Source organism: Hoplias malabaricus, chromosome X2, assembly GCF_029633855.1.
Source record: "Hoplias malabaricus isolate fHopMal1 chromosome X2, fHopMal1.hap1, whole genome shotgun sequence".
NCBI classification, from domain to species: domain Eukaryota; kingdom Metazoa; phylum Chordata; class Actinopteri; order Characiformes; family Erythrinidae; genus Hoplias; species Hoplias malabaricus.
This window is the reverse complement of record NC_089819.1, coordinates 11,599,687-11,612,335: the sequence shown is the minus strand read 5'-3', so window position 1 is coordinate 11,612,335 and position 12,649 is coordinate 11,599,687. Positions and strand designations below refer to the sequence as shown.

Here is a 12,649-nt window from a genome sequence, read left to right as displayed (position 1 = left end):
AACAAACAACACTGAAAGTTTGACAAGTTGTTTCCTGAATTATGGACAGAGAAAGAGTGTTATAAAACTGTTGGTCACGTTGATGTCACACTTCAGTTTACTTGCCCCTGGAGTTGTTTACACTGTCTGGTTTTGGATGAGGTTAGCCAGCTAGCTAGCACATCTGTAAATGTTGGCTAGCAAAACCCCATGCTGCCTGTGTCAGCTTTAGCTGGACAACAACAGCTTTTAAAAAGAATAGAATATGAATAAATGTGGCTATTACAATGATGTCCCGCCTGAGGAAATGTAAAAGAACGGTCCTAGACTGATGTGGAGGCTGCAGAATGACGGTTAGAACGTTAGCTGTCCAAGCTAAGCTGACACAAGCTGCTAACTGCGAACATTGCAACAAAACGCCAACAGACAGACGGGGAGCTTCGCCGTATCTTTTCTCGGAGATTTCGAGATGTCGCAAGAGTGACATGTTTGTTTTGGACCAGCGTTAACAACGTTGTTGTCATGCCTCAAATGTAAACCCAGCAACGCACCTAGCACAGAAGGGGTTAAAACAATACAAATCGTTTTGTTATAAGTATGTATGACATTGTGCTCTTTTTCTACAGTAATTTTCATAAAATGGTACTGTCGCTCTCCCGAGCACTTGTATCTAAGGCAATACATTGGAGAGTGTCTGATACCGCTCACATTTTCTCAAAGATACACAGCAAGAACATCACTGCTGTTGTAAATACATATCTAGAGTATGGTTTTCAGGTTTAAACTCGCACGTCTGATAGTAAAAGCTTGCAGTGTTAACACCTTAAACCCAGCTGGACAAGAGGAACTAATGAGGGTGCTCTCCATTCAGCACTGAAATGCAGCTCCTATGGCATTGCCATAATGTTAAGTGACAGTTCCAGTAAACGAAGGTGTTACACTGTGACTATTTATTTTTCTTGTGTTGTTGCTGGTTGCACAAATATACGCTATAAAATATGTTGCTTTCCCTTGAATGTACTTGACTCATATGTGCAGCTCCACGTGAAAAAGAAATACGTGAACACAATTACTGTGGATCACTTTCCTTAACTGTTTTGTTTGGGCAAGAACAGTACTGATGTGCTGTCACTGGAACCTGTGCACAGGTCAGTCACGTCCTTTTCCGTACATGACAAAGCAACAGTTAGCCCATGTTTACCAGACCAGCAACAACACCGCCGATGACAACACTGTCACTTCAACTGAAACACGAATGACACTGCAAACGCTGGGTATTGAGTTCAGCACTAGAATGGGAAAGTGATTGTCGTTATTTTTGTTGTCGTTTTACCTGTAATAGGACAACAGCCCGTTACTAAGAACGAACCATCGGCGCTGGTAACCCTTCAGATAGTTGGTCCATTTGAAGAGCCAGCCTTTGTAAGTGTCCGAGCCCGGGGCCGGCGGGTTAGAGGCGGACGGAGCCGAAGCCGAGCTCTTGCCCGGATCGCTCATCCTTCTCCTTCTCTCCCTGCGGCCCGCCGTCCTCTCCCTCAGTTTAGAAACCGTTTTAGCGGCTGGGAAAACGGGACAGAGTGTAGGGAGCGACCGCTGTCCCCACACCGTCCATACACCTCAATACACTGATGCAGACCCACTGATAGACTAACCCGGCAGAAAGAGGAGTGTCTGACAGCGAGGGGCTCGGTTTCAAATCTCCACACACTCCCTGTGTAGTGCACTGTGTAGGTCAGGTTAGTGAATAGGGAACCATTTGAGTGAGAGGTGGGGGTGATTGAGACAGAGAGATTTTATTAGATGTATAGGCAACAAAAGTAGATTGGTAAACCCAAAAGTTCAGTGTGCGTTCGGACATAAATGAAACGAAATAGAAATAAAACCAAGCGTATTTACATTCTTTTTTGAGCGTCATAGCATTAAAAATTGAGGTAATACATGCCCCGTGATTTTTACGTTAGATTTTTATTGTAGTGATAAGTATATCACAAAGTTTACTTTAATATTTCTTTAAAATCTTGAAAATCTTAAAGGGGTTTCATCCCCCATCAATGACAATAATTTTAACAGCAACCAATTACAAATTTTTTGAGACGTAAAACTCCTAGTAATGGCTCTTGACTTAAAACAAATGTGACATGGCTTCACCCTCTCTTCGAGTCTGAGGAACCTCGTGCTTGTGCTCAGTCATAAATCCTCACACGTTCATGCAGGTTCGTGATTCATTTCTAAATATCACTCGTCCAATCGTCTACGACCGCAGTAAAGTTGGTTTGCGGGCAGCGACTCAAACTTCTATCGTCTGTAGCTCCTTAATGCAGTCACGTACATTCACAAACATGGTGCATTTTGCTGTTCCTGATTTGTGAATTTTCATTACGTCGCTTTCCAAGTTTTCACAAATCGAGCACTGCTTGATCAGACAAAGTTTCGTGGATTTTGGATGTCATTTGTGTTGAACATCATATGCCAGAGAAGGTTATCGACCAATAACGGTAGCTCTACAGTCAGACCGTCCAATACGAAGATTTAAGGCTACTTCACCACGCCCCCTTCTCACTCAAGCGAACCAATCGGAGTAGGGGAGAGCGGGACTAGTTTGTGAACGAAACGCTTCTCGAAGTTCTATGTAAGCTCTAGAAAAACAAAATCCCGGACGTTTGTGAAATTCCGCTCGGACATTTTTTAAGTCTAAAAAAGAGGACATGTCCGGGTCAAAGAGGACGTCTGGTCACCCTAGGTAAGTGGTTCTGGTATTGATTTGGCTTTTCTGTTTTAAATGACATTTTATTCAGCCAATCTCTTACATATCTGTCCATGCCATTGTTTTTAAATGTTGCATTCAACATTTTTTTTTAAGGCATTTTGCTTTGAGTTTTTCATTCTGACACTGGTACACCTTCCTCAGTCTACCTGCATATTTTCCCTTTATTATTCCCACTTTATTGTGCAGCTGATTTGGGAACAAACGTTTTTGCCACTCTCTCTGTGTTTGAATTTCTTTTTTATAGTAGTTTTGCCAAGTCTCTGATAAGGATCATGTTTTTTTTTCAGTGAGCAAATTCCAATGGTTTGTTAAGCTCTGTAATTATAACTGCAGAGTAATATTCATTCATACAAGTATTTGTTGTAAAAGTTCATATTTGAAGATTTTGTTTTCCATTAACACTGAATTATTTCATAATTTGTCCTCAACTTGATCTGGAAAAAACAATCTAATTAAACTGGTTTGAGTTGAGTTCAGCTATCAAACAGAATTTTAGTTTTATGTCATCTGTCTGTGTTTAATTGACAGTAAATATAGATGCAGATTGAATATCTTTGAGGGGTTGTGATTCCATCATTTTCCCTGAGGTAGTATTTGAGTGTTGATATTGTTATTTCATGACCTTCATAGTGTATCCCAAAAGATGTCCGCCACTGCATGGTTGGTTCAGCCACTAAGAAAGGGAGTTGGAGAGAGAGAGGCGCGATCTCAAATGGCACGTAGGTCATGAAACTTCTACGCCCATATAATTCACTAAATGTGAGACAATTTTGGCTGCTTCCATATATATTATTCTTAACTTTATATGGTTATATATAATCTTAGCCTTGGTGCATTGGGTATGTCATGATTTCAGACTTAAGCTGCAGCTAGAATCATTATGTATACATTGCACATTAGAGGGACTAGGGAACTATTGGCCATGCCCAACATGCTCTCCCCTATAAGCAGTCCGGCAATCCTAGACCTTGGAGGCAGGCCTTGGAAATATCCAATTTGGAGTATAAAACAATTTTCACACAGTCCACATTTTATATTCATCATTGTCCACAATAAGTTACATTGAACCCATAAAAATTACTATGTGTAAATTGTGTAAGAGTGTGCTGTCTGTTGTACTTATTGTCCTGTAGAAATTCATGTGGAGGTGAGTGAGGAACTAAACATCATCAGGTCAGTTTGTGTGTCATAATGAACACATAGATACCACAGCTGTAAACTTGATAGAAGACATCGTCTTTAAATACTGATGCAGAGGCAATATTTTGCCTGTAGGTGTCAGTTTAATCATTAAAATAACACTGAAATAGATTGAAGTACAATATTATAGATTTGTACTTCCCTGAGGACCTTTATTCATCTGCTGTAATTAGTTCATCATGATCAGAGTATCCTACCCAAAATATGTGGGTGCACAGACTGGACAGGGCACCAGTCCATTGCAAAGCATCACACACTCACCCACTCATTTACACAGTCATACCTGTGTTGAAACTACCACACTCACCGATTCACTCACACCCTCGCAAAGTCACTCACACACGACTGTGGAGAATTTCATGCAGCCAATCCTAGTAGCATGTGTGTGGATTATTGGAGGAAACTTGAGCACCCAGAGAAAGCCCACACAGACACAGTGATCCTTTGATTAGTTTCAAATCTTAGTTTTTTATTTATATTTAGATACTAGTTATATGATTGAGTTGCTCGTGTACTGTTAACTATTACATGTATAGTTCTGCTGGCAAAATAAATGCTAATTTGCAAGAAAATGTTGTAAACAAAACAATGCAAAAATATTGATGATGACTATGAAGATGATGATGATTATAATACACTTTATTATAGGACAACGCACATTATGATGATGATGATAATGATGTATTCAAGACAGCACACATTATTATAAAAATGAGCTCATTACACATAATAATGGGATCAGAAACATGATGACACTTATACTGATATTGATAAACTCATCATATAATGGGAATAGACTCAGGACAAAAACATGATAATGGTATATCTGAGGATGATGTTGACAAAAATAGATTTAGAACAACACACAAGATGATGATTATGAGAACAAATGGATTCCTAGTAATGACCTCAGGACAAAAATATGATGAGCAGAATGAGGAAGATGATGGGCTCAGGAAAACATACATTAAAGATAAAACAGCTGACCAGTTGGAATGTGTTAGCTTTTAATTGACAGTTGTTTTTAAATTGCATTACATACTAAATTATACACTCAATAAATACAAGAAATGTATAGTGCCATACTAAAAGGGAACAGCCTTGGCCTTATGATTAGAGGACCAGGCTTGGTACTGGAAGGTCGCTGGTTTGATCCGCAGGAACATCCATGGCTGAAGTACCCTTGAGCAAGGCACTGAACCCCCAAATGCACCCCAGGCATCGGGGATGGCTGCCCACCGCTCTGGGTGTGTGTTCACAGCCCCTAGGTCATTAGTGTGTGTGTGTATGTTCACTGCCATAGATGGGTTAAATGTCGAAGACACATTTCGTTGTAAAATGACAAATATTTGCATATAATTATTATTAAAATGTGTATTAAATGTATATAATATGAATACTGGTGGGCGGCACGGTGGCGCAGCAGGTAGTGTCGCAGTCACACAGCTCCAGGAACCTGGAGGTTGTGGGTTCGATTCCCGCTCCGGGTGACTGTCTGTGAGGAGTTGGTGTGTTCTCCCCGTGTCCGCCTGGGTTTCCTCCGGGTGCTCCGGTTTCCTCCCACAGTCCAAAAACACACGTTGCAGGTGGATTGGCGACTCGAAAGTGTCCGTAGGTGTGAGTGTGTGAGTGAATGTGTGTGTGTCTGTGTTGCCCTGTGAAGGACTGGCGTTCCCTCCAGGGTGTATTCCCGCCTTGCGCCCGATGATTCCAGGTAGGCTCTGGACCCCCCGCGACCCTAAGTTGGATAAGCGGTTACAGATAATGGATGGATGGATGTATACTGGTAATAAGAGAAAGATTTTTAGAAGCCAATTGTCCCATAATTCAGTAAATAACAATATTACAAGAGCAGTATTTATAACTAAGCAATATATACAATGAAGGGTGTATAACATTATATTCATTTCACTACAAAAAAAAAAAAAAAAAAAAAAAAGATTATGCTTGAAAAACACTGAAACACTAGTATATCTAAGACACCACAAGGGGGCAGCGTGCGATAAATGTAATGACCTTGTAAGAACTACAGCACCGACGACAATAGTTCAGGTCTCTGTGATTAATTCTGTGCTAGAGGGTAATATCTAATTTGGGATCTCCCAGCATTATGCCATGATAGTTTTTAAGATGGCGGTAAGACAAAGATACACCTTTTGAGAGCTACTGAATGTCCAGCAACGTTGGATAGTTCAAACAGAAATTTACATAGATGATATAACCCTATCTCATACTGCAGCAACCACCTTACCAACTGTCACTGAGAGTGATGGTGCAATTATATGTTGCCACAGTGAAGGAGGTTAGTATGTGGTTATCTCCACACTTTTACGCAAGAATAATGATTTGCAAATTAATGTTTCGTGAGCTCTTTTGCAGCATTTATGCACCAGGCTCAGAGCAATAGTGCAAGTGCAGACTTAATGGACTTTGAACATTACTATACTTCAGCTCATATACACAAACACTGGGCCAAGGTAGTTATAAGGAAATTATGTGGGCAATTTTTATCCACTGCTCTAAGATGACCAGTAGTTCCCCCCATTCTGGCTCTTTTTCTTCTTTTGCATGAGAGACTGTGGTACCCAGAGCAACTCTACTTTCTGAGTTTATGTAATTAAGGTGTGGGGATGGGATCTTGCTCTTTAGATCTCAGACTATATATATTTATCGTTGTACAAATCCACGTGTAATAATTCTGTCCTGTAACAGCTGTGTATCAATTAAGAGTGTATCAATTAAGTATCCCTGAACTGGATAAGTGGTTATAATGAATTAATTAATTCATTTCCAGTTGTGTAAGCACTGGTTCAATTATCACAAGTTCGAATTCTACAGTGGATACCTTGAGGTAAATAACTGGATTTGTCAGCAAAATATTCTTCTCTAATAATGTTTAGCTGTTAAATGATTTTATACTAGTGGCAGTTTGAAAAGAAGCAGTGGCTGACCACATATGTCACAGAGGAATTTTGTACAAGTCTTCACCCCTCCAGTTTCCTCCCATAATCAAAAAAACACATGTTGGTAGATGGCTTGACTGTGTAAAATTGTCCACAGGAGTGAGAGGGTGTGTGACTGTTTGATGTCCTGTCGTATATTGAAGCCCTGTCCAGGGTGTGTTCCTGCCTCGAGACCAGCACTTCTAGCTAGGCATCAAAATAATTATTCTATTTTATAATGATTTCATATTAAACACAAGCCAACCTGAATATGTGCAACTCAGTTCTGCAGTTATACTGCAGTTATACTGTCATGGTGATGGTGTGGTAACATGTGTTAAGCTGGTGTCAGTGGATCAGACGCTGCAGTGCCGCTGGTGTTTTATAACACCTCAGTGTCACTGCTGGACTGAGAATAGACCACCAGGTGAAAATAGACAGCCAGTCTGTAATTTCCGAAATTCAAAGTACACCTTTATTGATATGGTCAATGAGTGTAGAAACAAGGGGTACATACACATTCAAACACACATACCGCTACTGTTTATATGGTCAGTGTGGTTGTTTATGAATTTGGAGTCTGACTGATTGGGGGAAAGGAGGCTGTTTGTGTCTGTGTGTGACTGATGTCTGACAAAAAGACTGCAATATCAGCTCTTTACAAACAAAGCTCAACTTATCCCTCCCATAGCCATTACCTTACAATGAGCAATAGTCCACCAGTGCAATTTAGGTCACTTTTTCAGCAAACTGCATTGGATCCTCCACACAGAGTCCATCCTATAACCTGCTAGAAACTTGCATAACATTAAATTAAGTCGTATGTTTTGACAATTAGTGGAATATTTGTGCTTTTCTCTCTTACATCAATGAATGATTCCATTTGTGCTTCTGTGTCATCAAACATTATGCCTGTGATTTAGTTTTCACAAATCTTTCCTGCATTAATTTGTGCAATCATTTACAGAAACATCATTAATTAATTCAGAGCTCAACCAACATATTCGTGATCAACACATCACATCATATTCAACACACCATGATCAGGATTCATGTTGGGTATCCTACTCAAAATATTTGGGTGCACAGTCTGTACAGGGCACCAGTCCATTGCAAGGCATCACACACTCACCCGCTCATTTACACACTCATCCCTGTGTCGAAAATACCACGCTCACACCCTCGCAAAGTCACTCACACACGACTGTGGAGAATTTCATGCAGCCAATCCTAGTAGCATGTGTGTGGATTATTGGAGGAAACATGAGCACCCAGAGAAAACCCACACAGACAGTGATTCCTTGATTAGTTTCAAATCTTAGTCTTTTATTTATACTTAGATATATGTTGATGATGACTATGAATATGATGATTATAATACACTCAGGACAACACACATTATGATGATGATAATGATGTATTTTGAAATTTACAGGAACATCATTAAATAATTCAGAACTCAACCAACATTTTTGCCCCACTTTGTTGCAGTAACAGCTGCTACGTTTCTAGAAAGTCTTAACACTAAATGCTGGAACATGTGAGAATCTGATGGTGTTCAGCCACAAGAGTGCAAGCGAGGATTTTAATGGAGCTCCATCAGTCCACAGAATGCAGTTCCACTTCTCCAAAGCCCAGTGCTGGGTAGCATTTTACTCCTCTATACTATGCTTGGTATTGAGCTGTGTGACCTTACACTCAATTGTAACTGCTCCAGAGTGCCGTGATTTTACAAGCCATGTGTGTCCAACTGAATATCGGCATCAACAATGATTTTAAAAATATTTTCTTTTTTAATTTTGCATTTGATCTGTGAGCCTCATGTAGCTCCCAAGTAATGGATGATTGTAGCCCTGTGCAAACTTCATAACCTCACGTCATATCACATTCTCAGCTGAGTTTTCTATGAAAATGTGAACAATGCCATGAATCTCATAGCATTTAGTTTAAAGCTTGGAGCATGTTTGTACTTTGGTCCTTTTTTATTCTGTTTTTTGACACATGTAGTGTTGCCACATCTGAGTAGTGGAAAACAGATCTAGATAGAGGGGTAGAGGTTGGAAACTGACCCTAGCTGTCTAGGGAGAGAGTTTTCAGTACGTTTTCGAACACAGCCTACATAACAACCAACCAAATAAAAGCATTTGTCCGCTACAGCAGCAGAGACCAGCACACCACGCCTGTGTAGGTGCAGGGAAGAGAACACTGATGCAACAGCAGAATATATGTTTATTTAAATGTGAATGAATATTTGAATGTGGGTGCATTTTCACGGAAAACTGGGACAATAGGCGTCCCCAGAAGGATGATTAATTTTCCAGGACAGACAGTAAAAAAAGAGAACAATTCTAGAAAACCAGGACATGTGGTAACACTAGACATATGTCTTGTTTTAAAATAGGAATATTGCATAAATGGTACTTTATTGCCAAAACAACCTGAACAATATTAAAGTTAAACTTTCAAGTCATCATTAATGCACCTAAATATAGGAATATATGCAATTTTAAACAATTCATTACATTTGAATACCTACTATGGGTTATTCAATTATAAAATTCTATGTAGACATATAGAGTTTGCTCATAATATTGTATAAAACTTTGCATAAAATAAGGTGTAATTTTATTTCAAGACTTTTACTTAAGAATAAACAGACACCTGAAGTGAAATATGCTACTTTTCCATTTACACTTGTTAGTGGAGTTTGCCTCTACTCAACTAAAGAAGCACATAAAAACCCATCATTTACATTTTCACCTTTTTATATTTCATCCCTGTTTCATACAAGAATGGAGCAGTTTCATTATGATGAATTTTAAATGTATTCATTAATTTACTGTGTCTAATTCATTACATTCAGGGTCTCAGTGACTCTGGGGCCCACCTGGAATCACTGGGTGAAAAGCAGGCACACAGCTTGGACAGGGTGGCAGTCCATCCAGGGCATCACACGTGTATTCACACACTCTTTCACACGCTCACACTTATGGACACTTTTGAATAGCTAATCCAGCTTTCAACGTGTTTTTTGTACTGGGGGAGGAAATTGCACCATGGGGAAACCCATGAAGAGAACACATTAAGCTCAAACAGTGAACCAAAGTCTGGTTTGAACCTCACAGACATAAAGCTATGTGACAGTGGCGCTACCTATTGTGCCACTGTGCTGCCTTCAACATTAAACTTGTCACTGTATTAACCAAAATGAATACATGAATGGAATATTTGATAATGAGGTATTGTTCTGAGTGTGAATTAAGCTAACTTCTAAGCCTGTTCCAACCAGACCAACACTCAAATATGCACTGTTGTCTTTATTTAAATCACATGTAAATATTCAGCCTGATAAGAAAGAATAAGATATACTCCATATTAAAACAAAGATAGCATAAGAATACTGTTAGCCTCACCTCAAATATGTTCTTGCACAATTATTGCCTCAGCAGCCTTGTGTTGTGACTTGCAAAGTAAAAAAAAATAGAAACATACACAATTCTGCTGTCATTCTTATTACACTACTGTAAGAGAGCCAGGAAGTTTTTGCAGGAACATCTGGAATTTTTCACATGGCTAATTCCACATTGCATAACACTATTCCTGCATAAGATCTGGATATGTGTCAGCATACAGTACAATATGCAACATTACTATGACCTATTCCAACATATAATTCACACTATATTTAAAGGTTATGATTTAAGCTAGGTTCATAGATCTCTTTAACTCTCTGATATTCAACAGCAAGCATATCTAAAGGAAGCCATGTGTAGCTAGGGTTATCACTCTTTTAGGGAAATCATTTTCAGTTGCTAAACTTCCAGTATGCTTAGTATGCAGTTTGTCCATGTGTTATGTAACTGTTGCATTAGCTTAGGGCATTAGCTTAGTTTTGGGATATGTGTAGGCCTGAAAGATTCATGGTTTTAGTATAATAAGCTACTTTTAGTGTAAATTACAGTGTAACAAAATAGTTTTCACAGCCTAAAGTTAATATTTCAGTTTAAATCTTGATTTCAAAGAATCCAAGTGAAACTTCCCATCAGTATATTCCAGCTCTTTCTCAGAGAAAAAGTGAAAGCTACTCAGACACACAGAGAGACACATAGATTCTACATTTGCATTAAACTGAGTATAGGTGGGAATAGAACAGCTAGTGCAAACACACACACACAGACACACACACACACACACACACACACACACAGACAGACACTCAGTTTTGCATCAAAATGGAAATGGAACAACTAGTGCAATCTCAAACATGTGCACACACACACACTAACACATGCACAAACATGTATATTTCACTTTTGCCTCAAACTAGGAATGGGTGAGAATAATACAACTACTTCAAACACACACACACACACACACACACACACAGACAGAGTGGGTGGAGTGTAATGAGGGTTTGGGTAAATATTGCCTCAGGGTTGAGACTCCCCCCAGCTGGACTCCTCGCCTGACACACACACACTCTCTTCTCTCTCTCTCTCTCTCTCTCTCTCTCTCTCTCTCTCTCTCTCTCTCTCTCTCTCTCTCTCTCTCTCTCTCCGTGTGTGTGCATGGGTGTAACCCTTCAACACCCCATGAAGACACTGTTGACTCCATAGTGGATAAAATGCCACTGTTGTTCCCACCCGGCTGCTTGGTCAAACACACACACAGACACACACACAGGATGCCAATATTGACTGTTGCATTGGCCAGCTAACTGTTAATCACACATGAATGTGGTACAGTTTGCTAGCTGCCTTTTATTTTTATAATCAACACACACCCTACACCAACAGTCAGCTAACGTGACCTTACTGAAAAGTGGCTTTCAGCTCAGAATTGTATTCTGCGAAAGAAATGACTGTAACTATTATTACAAGTTAATTTGTGGTCAATATATTCCATGACAGAGAGACAGATTTTTTAGCTCATTATAATAATTCTGACTTCTAGTTCACTGAGTGTGTGTACTAATTGTTCAATAAGAAAACAGCTTCTATTATCTCCATAACAAAGTGTTAATCAGTAACAGAGAGGACCAATATTCTCTGGAGTAAAAGAGCTCTACCAATGCATTTGGGATGAGCTAGAGTGGCATTTTTAATGCAGAATTAATCAACCAATATCAGTACCTTACTTGACTTTACCTTACATGTTGGGTGAATATAATGTAGTGTAAAGCCTTTCTGGAAGATTATAGCTTGTTATTGCAGAAAATGAGGAGTACACAACCTATTCATACACATCATTAGAATTATGAAAATAAATTTAATATAGAAGAGCATAAAATATATACCTGGCTAGCTACATTTTTATTATAATTTGGCAGAATTCAGTTAATTGCTCTTGAGTGAATAACATATGTAATGTTGCAAGAGTCTTGGTATAAGTCAATTTGTGATAATGGGTAGGTTTTATAGACCTTTGAACAATGTTTAATCTGTTTTACACTTTTCCAGCAGAAGTCACACTGGTATCACATGGTAACCACTCTGCTAGAGCATGAGGTTGTTGGGGAGGGTTGAAAAGGACGCTGAATCAATACCTTTATTTTTTTAACATGCTCAACAATAGTGCATACCGAAACAGACACATAATAAATTTAATGGTCTTATAGAGCATTACACATAATAATTTAGGACAAATATAAAATAAATGGCTACATGGCTCAAAAAGATTTAAGTCATTCTTTCAATATGGAGAACAATGATTTAACAGTTACTTTGTGCAGTTACTTATTTCTGCATAATTCAGTTGATGT

General features: G+C 39.1%; 1 protein-coding gene across 2 annotated transcripts in view; it reads right to left on the bottom strand.

The window, feature by feature from the left end:
* The window catches only part of LOC136677492 (oxysterol-binding protein 2-like), a 74,047-nt gene extending 72,465 nt beyond the window's left edge, over positions 1-1,582 (bottom strand). For both annotated transcript variants that reach the window (XM_066655055.1, XM_066655054.1), the window contains exon 1: positions 1,313-1,582. In XM_066655055.1, the coding sequence (XP_066511152.1) occupies positions 1,313-1,476 (164 nt within the window). In that variant the 5' untranslated portion in view covers positions 1,477-1,582. The remainder of the gene's footprint in view (positions 1-1,312) is intronic.
* Between the last annotated feature and the right edge of the window lie 11,067 nt (positions 1,583-12,649).